Source organism: Thunnus albacares, chromosome 10 (assembly GCF_914725855.1).
Source record: "Thunnus albacares chromosome 10, fThuAlb1.1, whole genome shotgun sequence".
Classification (NCBI taxonomy): Eukaryota; Metazoa; Chordata; class Actinopteri; order Scombriformes; family Scombridae; genus Thunnus; species Thunnus albacares.
The window spans coordinates 3070995-3087648 of record NC_058115.1 but is presented as its reverse complement, the minus strand read 5'-3'; the positions used below and the strand labels follow the sequence as shown (position 1 = coordinate 3087648).

The window sequence follows — 16654 nt, the reverse complement described above, 5'->3', positions numbered from 1 at the left end:
TCTAATTGTTATCCTGACATTTTGGAAAGGCAAGAGTTTTACAGATTTTTTTTTCACTGAGCCCTCAATTCAGTTAACTCCAAGTGAACCCCAGACAGCCCAAAAGCCCATACTGCTTAAAGTCATTTAAGCAATCTTTACCCCTGTAAGGGTTGGTGACAGGTTGAGAAGATATGGCAGGGAAGGGAAACCTTTCAGATAAGCTGAATGCCACTGTGACCTCAGTGATGATATGGAATTTTCATCTTTTTAATGAAATGAATGGTTTCCCGTACTCCATTTCATTTTGTTTTCCCCTTGTTTTCTTTGCTTTTTTGAGTGTTTTTTAAAATTTCTTATTATATCTTTTTAATGTACTAATTAATTTACTACTAACTATTTTTTTCAGGAGTGGGTTTATCTGGTATTGGTTATATGTTATTTACAATTTGTATAAAAATCTTTGATTATTTGACCCTGAGGCAGACCGATGTGCGGTCCAATGTGCGGTCGATCTACAGTGGTCTTGTTTTCATCATGTAGCCACTATAATAATAATAATTTTAAAAAATAATTTATTATATTATATTTAAGTGGTGGAAAAAGTTAAACAGGTTGATGTGTCAAAACCTTCACACACAAAACCGGATATCTGCATTTAATGCCAGTTTTGAGTTTGTTATTTGGGGGTAACTGACACTTTAAAATGTATTGTTATGTAATTGTTTTGTTGTCACAACTAAACAAAAATAACAAATTAATATATATACACACACTGACATTTCGTCTACTGTGCTTCATGACAGAGAATTTAAGTAATTCTGTACATAAACAGCAGGTGGCGGTAACTCTCCATTAGAAGCAGTAACCCGCCATGAGAATAGACGAAGAAGAAGAGGAACCATAGCAACGCCATTAAACAGAAATGTCGGCCTCAACTGTTGTAGTTTGGTCTGCTTTAAACCTGTTCTGTTTATTTCTCTTGTTTACTGCCGTCACTGCCGACGAAAATACAACAAACTACACTTTGAATACGACTGTGTTTCCTGACCAGACCTTCACATACGACGTAACGGATAGTTCTACAACAGCACAGCCTGACTCTACGACCCCAACACCAGGCTACAGCAGCACCGAGTACCCGCTCTGGCCGACCGTCCCCGCCGAACCGTTGCCTGCCTCCGGCCACCTGCTCACACCCGTCACGAACGGTAAGTACCACTTGTAGCTACGTCTTTGGTTAAAACTCTATAACTTTATAATAGAAACTGAAGCGTATAGAACGTCTGCTCTTCCTCTTCGGCTCTTCACCGGGCAAAATGTAAGTTAGCTACTGTGGGGGCCAGACATAGGCTATATAGTCCCACAAACGTGTGTCCATCTGTTGCCAGTTAAGCAAATATAATACCCTTTTTCTTTTTGCATAGCATTATAAAATATTTCATAGAAAAAGAGAGCACACACATGCACAATCTGTACATCTAATATATGCTATTTACATATAATATAAACACATGTGTGTATGTGTGTGTGTGTGTCAGTTGCCAGGTTGTGTCCCTGTGACGAGCACAAGGATGTGTGTGACATCAACTGCTGCTGTGACAGAGAGTGTAGTGAGGAGGTGGCTCTGTTCACCAGCTGCTCAGTGCGCACTGTCAGGTAAGTCTGCCAGCTGATTCAGAAGGAGCAGAATAATGCTGAACACTAGATTATTTAGCTAAACTGTTTCCAGTCACTGCAGTTCAGCAGCAGAGATACAGCTAATCCTTGAGTAGTAGTGAAGAAGTAATAAAAGTGTGAAGAAGTAAGATCATAGACTACAGCGTCTTTAATAAACATCTGTCCCAATGATTCATAAGTATCATGGAGCCTGAAAGCGTTTGTACAGTAAGAAAACACTGATTTTTACTGCAAACACTCAAATAAAAGCTGCCGATTCAAATAATGGCTGAGCACAAACAAATAAAGGCTGGTTTTTAATGAAGCCCTGGAAAAAACAATAATGAGGAGGGGTGGATTCACTTTTACTTAAAAAGCTCACTTGGGTAATTCAGCATACTGTACATTTCCAATAACAGAGTCATGTCATACTGAAAGTTAAAGTTTAAAGCTCTATTCCCTTTTAGCCTGCTGTTTTTCCAAACATGGTTAAGTCACTGTCACTAAAGGTGAATAAAATACGTCCAGACATTGCTGACATTTCAAATTAAAAGCCTTCCAGTAGAGGTAGGGATTATGCCATTTGAGTCTGTGCAAGGCTTTTAATGTGAAATCTGTGTAGAAAATATTGAGTTGCTAGTAGTTTAGCAGCAGTCTGAAAGGCAGAATGGAGGAACAGACACATGCAGGCCTGTTTGACAGAAAGGTCTGGTTCTCTCTGCTGTTGGGAATTTACAGTCAATTCATATAAATCTAGAGTTCACTTTTAAAGTCCCCAATTAAGTGATGTTTAAACAATACAACTCTATGATTAACATGCACATCACTAAACTACTATGTTGATGACCATGACCTTCTGTTTCCATTGTGTATCAGTGCAAATATGAGCATTCAATTTAATGTTTCATACAGGTTTGTAAATGGAGATAAGAAATATCTGCAGTATGTAAAGGTTCATCCCATGTGTTTATTATTTTGTTTAAAGTCCTCCTCCACTCAGAAATGTGTTTTTCTTGCTCCTTCAGTTGGATGTTGTTCTCTGTGCAGAATGATGTATGTACAGAGATTGTTTTATTCATCTGCTGAAGGAGGAAAGTTTCTCTGTGCTCACCTTAAATCTCAGTTATTTTTGTAAAAAACAAACAAAAAAACATGTCAGACATAAATATTATTCAAAGCAGATCATTTTTATATGTCGCAAAACATGACTGGAGGAGATCTTCAACAAGAACTGCTTGTGTGTTTCCAGCGGCAACAAGCAGCTGTGCAGCCGTGATGTGGCGTCCTACTCTTTAAGGAGTACAATAGATGGATACTCAGAGCTACAGTCGTCTGTCCAGAAGGAATCAAATTATGACATCTTCTGCATTCATTCACAGAACCGTAAGTCATCAAGAGTATTTATTTGGATTACATCCTCACATTCGAAAAGCTGCAACCAGCAAATGTTTGGCATTCTTGCTTCAAAAATGACTAAAACGATTATTTGATTATCAAAATAGCCAATGATTAATTTTCTGTTGACGGATTAATCATTGCAGCTCTACTTACACCAGTTGCTCAATTAGTATATATTTAAGTTCATTGTAATGCTGAATTTTAGGCTGATACGGAACACAAGCCCTATGGAGCCATGTACATTATGATACCTATTTCTCCATCTCCAAGTGTGTCTCAGTTGCTAACAATTTGCTCTGTCTAGGTGTTGATGGATTATCTCATCCCCCGCCTGCTCTTCCAACTGACGGAAACTTTGACTCGCTCTTTAAACAATTTACCAGCTTTATTGTCGGCTCAGAGGTAATCAGTGGTCAGGTGTCTACTGCAGAGCTCCGGGCCTCATCTGGATACCAGGCAAGTCTCTGTTAATAATCTCTGTCTGTTTCTCTCAAACTGGTTGTTTGTAGTGACCTACTTTTCATCAGATTAGTATATGTTCATCCTCTGTTGATGCTGTGTGGTTTCAGTATGGAGACGTGATGGTGACAGCAGGACAGAGTGGACAGAGAGGGATCTTCTGGCTGCCAGCTCCCGGTGTTACTGCTGACTGTATGGACACCAGTCCTGCAGGTAGCTACTGCTCACATTAATGTGAAACTATGCTGAATTGTGAAACTGACACAAATTATGAGTCAATGGTAAATGCTAAAACAGTATTACAACTAGAAAAGAATCATAAAGTCAGCAAACTGATCCTGTAATGTTAGTTACACAACAGTATCTAAAGTTTGCTAACATTAGTCACCATAAGCTAGCGGTCACACCACAACAAGTGAGGCTGTAGCAGTGATACCCCTGAGTGTATTGAATTAAGCAACAGTGTTTTATTGCTTACAAATGTAACTTTTCATTTGAAAAAGGAGAAAGAATGTGTTATTCAAAAGTCATGTATTGTTCCTTTAATGCCTTAAATTGAAGTATATACTGCAGTGAGATCACAAATGATTTTAAAAGCTACGCTAACTTAGCCTGACTGGACCTTAGAACCACTACCCACATCTCCAATGTATCACAAGTAATCACAAGAAGAGTCCAAATGCTTCATGTAAACAGAAGTTGACCTTCTGTTTAGTAACTCTAATGAATTACAATAATAAAAAGTTGCCTAATTACAGAAGCACAGCAGTAAATCTAAAACACTATGACAACACTTCAACAGTGTTAGAACTCTCAGCCAGTCAGTTAAGAGTGGTATGTTTATGATAATAGCTGCAGAGGTTACTCAGGAACATGTGACATGATGGCTGTCATATGACACATGGTCCAAGGTGCAACACAATAAAAGTGAAACACAGTCAAGGGTGGTTTACCCTCTGTAGCATCAGAGGTACAGTTGTGCTCATAAGTTTACATACCCTGGTAGAATTTGTGAAATATCGGCCATATTTTGGAAAATATGACTGATCATGCTGAAAACTTTTGTTTTATTTAATGATAGTAGTCAGGTGAAGCCATTTATTTTATAATTGTATTTTCCCTTTTTACATCATAATTATAACTGAAATCACCAAAATGGTCCTGATCAAAAGTTAACATACCCTTGAATGTTTGACCTGATAATATACACACACGTTGACACACACAGGTTTAAATGGCTATGAAGGGTAAGTTTCCACACCTGTGACTTGTTTGATTGTAATTAATGTCTGTGTATAAATAGTCAATGTGTTTCTCAGCTCTTTAGAGACCCTGCACATTTCATCCAGGGCTGCTCTGACTGTACTGGATACTGAGCCACGAGGAAAGCAAAAGAACTGTCAAAGATGCAAGAAAAGGGAGCTGAACTTTATAAACCAGTAAAAGGTTATAAAAAGATATCCAAAAATTTGAAAATGCCAATCAGTAGTGTTCAAACTCTGATAAAGAAGTGGAAAATGAAGAGTTCTGTCGATACCAAGCCACAGTCAGGTAGAACAACAATGATTTCAGCCACAATTGCCAGAAAAATAGTTCAGGTTGCAAAGAAAAACCCACATGCAACTTCAGCTGAAAGTTGCATGTGGCTGTTTCAAGCTGAACAATAAGGAGGTACTTGAACAAAAATGGGCTGCACGGTCAAGTTGCCAGAAAAAAGCCGTTACTGTGCCAACACCACAAAACAGCCTGCTAACAATGTGCCAAACAGCAACAACAGAAGCCTCAAAACTTCTGGAACAAAGTTATTTGGAGTGATGAGACCAAAATTGAACTTTATGGTCACAACTATAGACACCATGAATGGTACATATCTTACAGATTCTGCCAGGGTATGTAGACTTATGAGCACAACCGTATACAGCATGCTTCTTCAGAAACATAACCCTTCATGACTTCATTTAATCACATTAAGATTATTTATAATTATAACATTTTTTTACTCTGCATCAGTTAAGCATCTTTCTCATACCTACAGCTTGTTAAGAGTGCTATTTTTAAATTGATTTTAAGACTGAAGCATGACAAGTTAAGGGAATAGACATAGACAATTTTGTAAAAAAAAAGCTTTTTCTGTCATCTTATTTCCATGTAATTTCTTATCTCAAACATGCTAAATTAGTATATTTCTTTGTTATGAGTGGTGTTTCTCCTGCTCGTGTCCCCAGCGTTCCTGAAGGAGCAGAGCAGCCGGTGTTCCCGACGTGTGGTCCTGGAGCAGGACTGCAGCACTCTGCCGGCCCTCAGCATGGACACCTACACTAACATCCAGCTCTTTGCTGTGAGTCTCACCTTTCCTCTGCCTCACATTGTGCATCCAAATAAAAGTCCACTCTCAAACATTATCATTGAGGGATGTTTAAGGTACATACAGTATGAGTTCTATGAGTTCACTAACTTTATGCAAGTGCAATACTAAACAGCTTGAGCACTCTTTTAAGTGTTGTCATTTACTTTTTGGTGAGTTCACTTTTCCTCAACCATCCTTTCTGAATCTGGACTTTACAAAAAGAGGATCAGTTGATGTAAATTTAAATATGTTAAATTACTACTATCTCTTCCATTCTACAGGGGAAGAATAAAGATGCTGCAGTGAGTATGCCTACTTTTTGTGTATTAACTCTGAAATGTTGAGTCAGTTAATTAATTAATTAATTCTTTCATTCATTCATTCATTCATTCACACTCATTCATCAACAGAACGTTTACTGACAACAATTTTGATAATCAAGTAATTTAAGTTGTGTTTCAAACAAAAATCCCCAAAATACCAGATTCCAGATTGATTGAAAAGCCAATATCTTATGGATGAAATGTGTTGGCCATTTATTTGACTATTTTCTGTCAAATGATTGATCAGTTAATTGAAATAATAATCGTCAGATGAATCCATAATGAAAATAATAATTTGTTGTAGCTCTACAGTCCTCTGCCTTGTCTTAAAACAACAATTACTATATATGTACACTGAAGAAGTGATCACATGCCCACCAAAATGATAAATTCATAGAATCAGAAGTTAAATGGCACAAATTCATGACAAACTTCATAAAGTACATGTAGTGCAAAATAATATATTTCTTTTAGTGCAAATGTCAGCTGTATATACAATATATAACCAGTTAAAGTTTTTCATATTAAAACGTACTTCCCTAGATTAAGTTTTGATGCAGAATAGAGCCTCCAAATCCCCTAATGTCATCCAGCTCAGTGTTGATGTGTTGAAACTCTGCTAGGAGGAAGTTTTAGAATATGAAAGTGCAATTAAATACTATTGAACAATCAGGTAGCTGCATAAAAGTCTCTGTCAAAGAACTTTATTAGTTGACCGACGCGACTTCTAGACTTCTTTTCCTTCTCCGTGCACCTTGGAAGTAGGTGAAGTTGTGCCAGAGACCCTCACTCTACAAAAAACTTTATCACAGTCTCCACCTAACCAGGAAATTTAGCAAGATACTGTTGCGTTTGCAAGAAGAATAGTCAGACCCCAAAAACACATCGTCTTTCAACTTACCACATAGTGAAACAAGTTAGCACAGACACTTTGAGGTTAACTGTAGCAATGCAAAGACAGGAAAATGACTTTTCTCTCAACTTTATGCTCAGTTCCCAAGAAGGAGGAAGTTATCACTTATTGTCACACTGACACTGACAACACATCACACTTAACATCACTCTCACTTACTATTCTTCACAGCATAGTGAAGAGATGAAATGCTCTGCTTTGTCTGCTTTTATTTATGTCACATATGTTATTGTTGTAAACCTGTGCAAACCTTTCAATGAATATGTGCTTTATTTCTCTCTATAATAACATCATATCCATAACAATGATGCCAATAATAAAAACAGGCATAATGAGCACTGTGGTGGATTATATGTGGTGTGGTGGTGTTGCTGCAGGTTGTTCCTGTGCAGGTGGCTTCAGTCGTCCTGCAGTCTCTAGACGGGACTCAGACTGAGCTGAATATCAGCGGAGGAGAAAACTTCAACCCTGATCTCCTTAATCCAACCATGTGTGCTAATGTGGTGCTGAAGGTGAGCCCACACATGACTATTTGAACAATACTACACTAAAAGTATAGCTTAGATTGTGGACATGTTATCACAACAACACGTAATGAAAAGTTTTGCAAATAAAAGAAGTCATTGTTGGACCAATCAAACATTCTGTCCTCTCAGGTTGTGTATGTGATGAAGTTCAGCCCAGCTGGTCAGATTGTGAGTGTGATGGCGTCTCTGGTGCTCGGATTTGTCCGGGAAACAACACTGCCCCTCGAACAGGAGTTTCATATTACATTTGTCCAGGTAGTGTCACTCAACGGGCTATTTTTTATGTATAATGGAAAAAAGAGTTACTTTTTTCTAAATTTATATTTTTCTTTTACATATACATATACAACCATGTAGAAAGTCTTAAATATTACTAATAATTGGGTGTCACAGTTCATTCTTGGCCTTTTTCTGGTGCTTTCAACTGCATCTCACAGTCCTTAGCCGATAGACAGACAGACAGATAGAGGTTTTCTCAGTTGTCAGTTGCTGTCGAATCAAGACTGTGAGATATGGTTGAAAGCTTCAGAAAAAGCTAGTAAGTTAGTACCCTGAGTAAAGTGCTTTCTTCATGCCAGAGTGCAGTTCTGTAAAAACCTTCATAATGTGCTCAATACAGTATATCCCATGTCTGGACAATGGAGATTCTTAATAGAGCAGCAAAGACCATTAGCTTCAGTTTAAGTTTGTTAACCTTTCACTCTTTGTTCAGTGAGTGTTGAAAAAAATCCCTCCACACTTTGAGTAAGATAGAAGTGCTGTAAATGTAAAAGTAAAGCTGTGGTCGAATGAAAAATGATATACAGGAAATGTTTGATTCTTGAGACTTAATGAAAGTTATGTGTCTGTTGTATAGCAGGATGGTGAGGAGGTGGCTGTCCACCACAGTGGAAATCCAGGTTATGTGGTGGGTCTGCCTCTTGTGTCGGGACAAAGAATAGCAGAATATCCTTTACCTGTCTGTAAGATGGAATTCTCTCACCCTGATTCATAAACAGTATGAACCAATATGAATAGTAAGATATTAATTAGGCAGCAGTAGCAGGGGAGTGAAGGGTACTTTAACAGTGTTTAATGATGGTCTGATGTGCTACATGTCCCAGCATTTGTCCTTAACGTCTTCACTGGGATCGTGAGAAGCGTTGACCCCAGAGGCACGCTTTCTCTTCTCCACAGTGCTGAGGACCAGGACTGTCTGCAGGGTCCACATCAGCGCTCCCCTGTCCTGTTTGGTCTGGACTCTGTGTCTGGCTGCACATTAAGGCACGACATCCTCACACTCAACACATCACGTTCCAGGTTACTGGTACTCTGTGTCCTTAAGAAATATGTGATGGTGACTTGTCTTGTCCTTGCAGACTGGAGGATGCTGCCAACTGCTCCCTGGTTTCCCAGGTGCTTCTGGATGTTCTGCGAGGACCAAACTATCCCCAGTATGTGGCTGCATTTGGAAACTCTGCATTAGACGATCCATTTGACTGGGTGCCCATCAAGAACAGCTTTAATCCAGGGGTAAGCACTGATAAAATACCAACCAAGATAGAGAGGTCTCAAGTCAAATCCTGAATCTGATTGCAGAAGTTCAAGCCAAGTCAAATAAGCAAGTAAGCCCTACACCTATTTCAAGTCAATAACATCTCAAATTTTTCAGTGAAAATTGGAGTCCATACAGTCAGTCTTGCCTGCAAGTCATGTGACATAAGTTTGACTTGAGTCCAAAATGTTACTTTTAGCAGTTATATAAATACAGGCCCAGTGTGAGATGCTGGATATTTAGATATCTTAGATAGTGAATCAGTTAAGATACTGCTGAACGTTGACAGAAAAGTTACATAGTTCATGGAATATTTGTTCATAATAATATTGAAAATCTCGTAAAAACATTTGTCACAAAACATTGGCTTAGAATACAGGTGTCACAAGCCATTTGATGGTATTGAAACCTGACAGGCTTAGAAGTTTCAAATATATTGCATCCTACTTATTTAGACTTGATATTAATATCAACTCATATGTGTTACTACAGTCGATAACAAGCAAGCAAATATATAATACATGCACCACACTGTGAGGCTACAATACAACAGTATGATTGTGATTTACAGGAAGGACAGAGTTGCAACATCCCATTGTCGCTGCATTTAGAAATTGAATGGACCAAATATGGATCCTTGGTGAATCCCCAAGCTCAGGTTGTGAGCATCAAAGAAGTAATCCAAACCAACACCACCAGTCTGGTAAGACGAACAGTTACTGTGGCAGGACTCTGGAGGTTAAAGGCCTCAGTATGCTTCAAACAAACTGCTGCTGTTTGGCGCTGAGCAGGAAGTGCACAATGTCTTCATCAGAGCTTTTTCACTGGAAACAGCTGCCTGCTGCTGCTGGAAACCAGGCTGATGAGAGCAGTGAAACAAAACAATTCCACTATTGGAAAGGGTGTTCGAGAATGGGATAAGCACTTTGTTTGAAGCATACTGAGGCCTTTAGGAACAAACAAAAGACATGCAGGTTTCTTTATATTGTAACTCAGAGCTCAAGACCGACATCTAGAAGTGGTCTAACCATCTGTACCGTGTCTGACTGTCTGTTCTGCCACAGGCCCTGCTGACTGGAGGCAGCAGCCTTCTATCAATCAGGAGCTCCGTGGCCTTCGTACCGGTGTCTGCTGCTGCTCTTCCTGGTTTCAGAGCTGCACCCACCATCAACGCCAAACTTCCGTTTGACTTCTTCTTCCCTTTTGTGTGATGCACACTACATAACAGTCCTGACAGGTTCCACTCTCCTGTGTAGGCTGACATTTACCATACAGATCACAGACTGTGTGATTAATCTATGGAATACTGTGTGAATAATGTGAATAATGTAAATAAGTTTTATTTAACAAATGTTTTTTTTAATAAATGAAATCACTTCATTTATTAAAATCTCATTTTTTACACAATATACAGTCACTCAGCAAGATGTCAATTTAGTTTTATGTACACATTATCAGTCAAGAAGGTTTCAGTTATTTACAAGCAAATAAAGGCCATGACCTTATAGCTCTATGCAGTTCTGCCCAGTAACGTTTCCATCACTACAATAACGGCAAACCTGGATATGAATCGACTGCTACATAACAAATATAAAAAAAGATCATTTCTCTGCAGTAAGTATACCTGGGGTTATGCAAACAAGTAGAAGGAACCTTCAAATAAGGTCTACAATACAGGATTATCATGGAATGTACAGTCTGAAATTTAAAACAAATGGTACAGAAAGGTACATGATATAAATCATATTGAACAGTAGCTCCACAATAGTTAGCTTGTTGATTCAGAAGTCTATGCCGTGCTTCTTGAGGAGGGCTTGAAGTTTCTGGTTCTCTTGTTCCTAGAACAGATGCAGACAGAGAAGAGTCGATTTGTTGTTGAACTTGAGTCATGGTGCACATTTTAAGATTTACACACTACACAGGCAGGTTATCTTTAGCAACGTCGCTGCATTCCAAGATCTCAACAATTACTTTGATTAAAACGTTGTCATAATTCCTCAATATCTCAATCTCTGCCCACATATCTGGAGCAAAAACGTTCCTCACTACACCATCTCAGTAAATCTGGACCTTTGACCTTTGTCTAATTCCATAAGAAGATGTAAGGAAGTACCAGTTTATCATTGCGCTCCTGCAGCTCTGTGACTCTTTGGACAAGGTGGTCGTAGCTCTGCTTCAGCTTGTGGATCTGCTGATGTGCACGGGTCTTCACCGACACCAGGATCCCTGCAACACATTCAGACATGGTCAACCATAGATCTAGATGTTACAATTATTATGCTGACTTCGCTCTTTTCTTTTCTCTCTGAGATGTACCTTTTTCTTGTAAACTCAGGGGAAGTCTAAAAGTCCCCCTCCACTCAAAAACATGCTTTTCTTGTTCCTTCAGTTGGATGTTTGAGCATCACAGTGCAGAATGATGTATGTGTGAGTTTTTTTCACATTCATCTGCTGAAAGTGGAAAGTTTCTCTGAGCTCATTGAAAATTCAGTTTTAAGAGGCAGGCCTACGAGCAGGATTTGTGACATCACAAATAGTTTAGAAGCCAATCAGTATTCAACTTACTCAAGTGTGATGTGGAAACTTAAAGCCTCCAGTGCACAAACACTGTAAATGGACTTTACAGTGAAGTAGGAGACAACTTTTGTCCAGCAGTTAAACTTTTGAGATTAAATATATTTGCATATTTATAGACTTTGGGATTTTTAACAAGGGAGAAGGAAATTTATTTTAAGGATTTTAACAAGATAATTTAACTTTTTTGTGGAAAAACTATGTTAGACACAAATTATATATAATTATATTATATAGTAGAGTACATAAATCTTAAAATATGTGTGGAGGGTATCTTTAAACAAACATCAAATAAAGTAAAGACATGGTATATCATTAGAAAACCCTGCTGAAATGAGCTCTCTGACTGATCATTTGCGTCAGTGCCTGCAGGTCTATAGTTTCTAATCTGTCTATGGTCTCTACTTGTTAATATTCTGCACGAATTTAAATACCCAACATGAATTACATAAAATTACCAAAAAAAAAGAAAACAGAATATGAATATGCAAATATTTTTCCTTTCAAAAGTTGAGTTGTTGGACAAAAGATGTCTGCTACTTCACTGTAAAGTCCATTCTCAGTGTTTATGCACAGGAAGCTTCAAGTTTCTACATCACACTTGTGGCAGTTGCCTCCAAACTGGTTGCAATGCCACAAATCATGCTCATACGTACAAATGTTGAAACAAACTCTGCACACACATCATTCTGCACAGAGAAATCGTCCAACTGAAGGACTGAGGGGGATTTTAAGATATTTCAATGTGGAGCAAAGTGGTGGACCGACTGTCTGACATTACCACCCCTTAGAGCCACACCTCTAGTGTGATTGTAAATATGAATTAGTCACAGTCTCTGTCTACTTAGAGAAATACCAGGACTATTAATGACTGTATACTTGATATGAAACTTGTTAATCATTCTCCTGAATGCTTGCCTTGCTTTTGGTCTAAAGCTTATGACATATAATAGACCAGTTTGACACAACAGGTGACCAACTAGTGGACAAAGTACCAGGAACACTTTTAAGTATAGTTTTATATTAATAGGATATTCACTTCATACAGGTAATATTTAGAAATGCATCTGGTTGCACAGGTGTTCCTGTTATACTGTCTGCACCCTGTGCACACTTTTAAGCAATGAATGTTACCGTTGATAATTCTGGCAACCCTCCAGAGTCGCAGCAGGATGAGGAGATTCATCCCAGCAAAAGCGTCCTCATGGAAGATGAAGGCCACGTCCAACACGAAGGACACCACCACAATCACAGCATCAAACACCTCGAACTTGTGCTGGAAGAACTCCAGGCGATACGCAAACAGCTTCCCAGCCAGCTCCACCATGAAGAATGTGAGAACGGCCAGGCTCAGGTAGTGAAGCACCTACGAAGAACAATAAGTCATATAAAAAGGTCTTGATAATAATAAGTGAGGTTTCTTGCAGTAAGTGGATAAATCTTTGTCTCACCACAGGAACAACGTGATCATGTTTCAAATTGATAACTGACAAATCTATAAGCAGCTCCGCCAGCACAAACAAGGCATCCAGGATGACCAGAATCACCACCACCACCTGAAAGCAAAGTTAGAGAATCACTAGATGGTGCCTCTGTTTATACACCTTCTTACAGCAGCTATTTTAAGATTCATCAATGAAACAAGCAAAAATGCCAAACATTCATTGGTTCCAGCTTCTCGATGTGAGGATTGACGGCTAATTGACTGTCTTTGGGATTTGGACTACTGCAACAAAACAAGCTCTTTGATGACATCACCTTGGCCTGTGGGAAGTTGTGATGTTTGCTTTTTCACTATTTTCTGACACTTTATTAAGTTGGGTAATGGTTCTGTGACAGTTCTCTACCAACAGGTGCATAAAGAACGTACCTGGAACCGCTCAGAGCTGTAGAGCCTTTTCAGAGATTCCCTGAAGGTCAACGTTGCTGGAAACTGTCCGGTAGCTGGACCCAGCTCCTCGCTGGCCTGGTGCAGCTCTTCTTCATCCAACTGAACGGGCTGATCATCACCCACAGTGGTGAAATATTTCAGGTACCTCGCCATGACAGCAGGCTCCACGAAAGGAAAGGACCACGTCCTACCTCAGCTCACCTCAGAGGGAAGAACATGAAGTATCCATTTAAATTCAATGTTGTTTCAAAGCCTAACAGTTTCTTTATATAACTTTATAAATTGCAATGTAGAAAAGGTTATTTCAAGAACACCTTGGTTTAGGTCTGCCAATTGATGATAGCAAAAATATTTGAAGACTAAAGCAGGTCAGTAACAGCCAAACTGACGCTTTTTTTTTTTGGCCCCTTTTTGCCACCCTGAGCTGTGCAATTCATGTCAGCATCTGGACAGATTTCTCCATATGTTAGACAATCTGAGTTCACTTCTCCTTTTTCAGGTTTGCAACATATTATTGAGAAAGCAAAAATATGTCTCAGTCTGGTGACAAAAGCATAAGCCAAGAGCTACTTGCTGTGGCAAAAAGTCATGAAAATTGTTTGCAATGTGGCAGAAAAACATCCACCAAAATATCAGCATGATCCATCCACCTTGTTGACTTGTGCAAAAATATCCTAAAACAGACAACAAAACCGAACTCCACTCATTTTTCGGTCAATTTACCATCCTATCAATTTTTGATCTCAAAGGGCACATATTCAACTTTTGCAAATCGCTTTTGAGTCTAAAGAGATATAATACTATTACTGTTAAATATAAAGTGACAGGCAGCCGATTTGAGAAGTGTAATCGTTGTAGATGTTGAACCAAAACAGATGAACACATTAAACTGTCTTATGTGAGAAAACTCGCAAATAATTTGTAATCTTTCCTACCAGATTTTGCAGAAATCAACGTAGCAGTTTGCGTAGATAAACTGTCTTCATCTGTTTTAGCTGTTAGCAGTTGTTCAGGGGTCACAGCTGCTCAAACTCGTGATAAAAACATCCGTCTGTGTTGATTTTGCCAAGCAAGCATTCTTACTGACAGTAACGGTAACGTTAAATCACCGGGGATTATCCGGAGCCTCAGCGTTAACATGTTAGAGTCAAATCTTTACTTTACATTAGTGATCTAATGGCTTACCCTTTTCCTCCACTTTTCCCTGAAGAAGTTTAACACACTGCTCTTCTCTGAGGAAAACTCCTGAGTTCTGTTAACTTCAACTAGAAAACTCCGCCTCCAAACCAAACCCCGTTCTCTCCTTCTTGCCAAACTACATTACTCATCTGGATTAATGTTGACTCTTAGGAGAGGAAATGTCACACTGGAATATGATGAACGGACATTTAAGAGTCTTCATCACTTCTTGCACACACTGCATATAAGTACATACAATTGAAACTGGGCCCCAACATTGCGCCAACAAATCCATTAAAAACCAGACGGCGGGCAGCATTGATACATTTTATTGAAATACCTTCGTATAAATGCTTTTTAGCAGATTATATATGAGCCGAATTAAAGTGCTGCCACTGACCTATTTCAACAAGGTGTTTGTTATTGATTTCAGAATACAAGTGCATGTTAGCAGAGCATTTACCTTTAAATATGCTTATTTCACGACGGAGTTTGCTGTGAAATAACGGACCTGCCCCAATGAGCGTTTTCCCCAAGAGGATAGGGGGAGTGGCATCCTGTCAGTCTTTATCACGTTCTCTTTTTTTGTCATGACAGTAAACACTTGGATTCAGATTGTTGACCATTAGTTTTTACATGCATTAAAACCGTCCTGCTATACTGTACAATGTTTTTTTTAGATTCTGTATGATGTATTCTGTATGAGTTTTGCCATAAGGCTTTAATGTAAAATCCAATATTTTTATTAAAATAAAGAGGGATTCTTGTCCTGCATCAAGTAGCTTTGACTATTGAACTCAGATTAAATTCAATTCATTCCAGGAATCTACTAACTATTATGCTGCATATATAAAACACAACAGTAATAATCATGTCTTTAAAGTAAGGCTGTCATACTATATGTGTATAATTTATCAATGCACTCAGTTTAGTGTAGTTTTATGTGACACAGCAATTAGTACCCCTCCTTAGACCACACTGCCCTCTACTGGCTCCAGCTAACATTACGTTACCTAAATACACTAAGTATCAAACAGGCTTTTTTAATCTATCTATCTATCTATCTATCTATCTATCTATCTATCTATCTATCTATCTATCTATCTATCTATCTATCTATCTATCTGTCTATTTATCTATCTATCTATCTATCTATCTATCAACACTATCGTCTGACATCATGACAATAAGACAATGTTGATTCATATTTTTCAAATAGTTTCGTGTGCATGTTTTTGTTACCTCATTGGGACCTTTTCCAGTATTAACACCGACCTTGTCAAGACCAGTAGTCCTCATTGGGACCAAAGCTAGGTCCTACAGAGGCAAAATGTCATTTCTGAGCTCCTGGTTAAGGTTATGGGTAAGGTGTGAATTGAGGTTAGGTTAAGGTTACGGTTTGCGTTAGGCTGTCCACAATGAATGGAAGTCAATGCAATGTCCAAACAAGGATAGCTGCACAAACGTGTGTGTATGCATGCATGTGTGTGTCTTGTCAGTGGAGGATGTGAGTTGTTGCATACATGTACACACCCTCTACGGTGCAGTGTGGATCAGTAGTTTGTCTGTGTGTGTGTGTGTGTGTGTGTGTGTGTACTAGGGATGTGCAGAGGGCCCAGTATTTGCATTTGTATCTGTATTTGTTGAGGCAGCAAAATTATTTTTATTTGTATTTGAATAAAAGTGGAAAGAGGCTTAAAAATACTATTTTTGTTTTTATTACACTTCTAATTTTAAAATTAAAGTGTTACAATAAGTGTTCATGAAGGAGGTCCCCACACCAGGTCTCAAACAGGAGTCTCTCAGATCATAGACGACTGCACTGACTACTGAGCTAAAACTTTACTCATCGCCTCATTGCAGACAGACCT

At 38.7% G+C, this 16654-nt stretch overlaps 2 protein-coding genes across 5 annotated transcripts; one reads left to right on the top strand and one right to left on the bottom strand.

Moving 5' to 3' along the window:
• Nucleotides 1-856: 856 nt before the first annotated feature.
• tctn1 (tectonic family member 1) lies at nt 857-10519 on the top strand. Of its 2 annotated transcripts, none has more exons than XM_044364276.1 (14): nt 857-1190; nt 1521-1638; nt 2888-3021; nt 3341-3492; nt 3606-3708; nt 5721-5833; nt 6124-6144; nt 7456-7590; nt 7735-7860; nt 8465-8550; nt 8731-8868; nt 8964-9117; nt 9711-9842; nt 10204-10519. In XM_044364276.1, the coding sequence occupies exons 1-14, from the start codon at nt 905-907 to the stop codon at nt 10348-10350; spliced, it is 1845 nt and encodes a 614-aa protein (XP_044220211.1). In that variant the 5' UTR covers nt 857-904; the 3' UTR covers nt 10351-10519. The 2 variants fall into 2 exon arrangements, with proteins under 2 accessions (XP_044220211.1, XP_044220210.1); XM_044364275.1 differs by having other exon boundaries at nt 858-1190; nt 8462-8550.
• hvcn1 (hydrogen voltage-gated channel 1) lies at nt 10455-15330 on the bottom strand. Of its 3 annotated transcripts, none has more exons than XM_044364279.1 (6): nt 15247-15330; nt 13584-13805; nt 13165-13269; nt 12848-13079; nt 11253-11365; nt 10455-10977 (listed from the first exon to the last, which is right to left on the bottom strand). In XM_044364279.1, exons 2-6 carry the CDS (start codon nt 13755-13757, stop codon nt 10921-10923), a joined length of 681 nt encoding a protein of 226 aa, XP_044220214.1. In that variant the 5' UTR covers nt 13758-13805; nt 15247-15330; the 3' UTR covers nt 10455-10920. The 3 variants fall into 3 exon arrangements, with proteins under 3 accessions (XP_044220214.1, XP_044220213.1, XP_044220212.1); XM_044364278.1 differs by lacking the exon at nt 15247-15330 and adding an exon at nt 14540-15046; XM_044364277.1 differs by lacking the exon at nt 15247-15330 and adding an exon at nt 14790-15045.
• Nucleotides 15331-16654: the final 1324 nt, after the last annotated feature.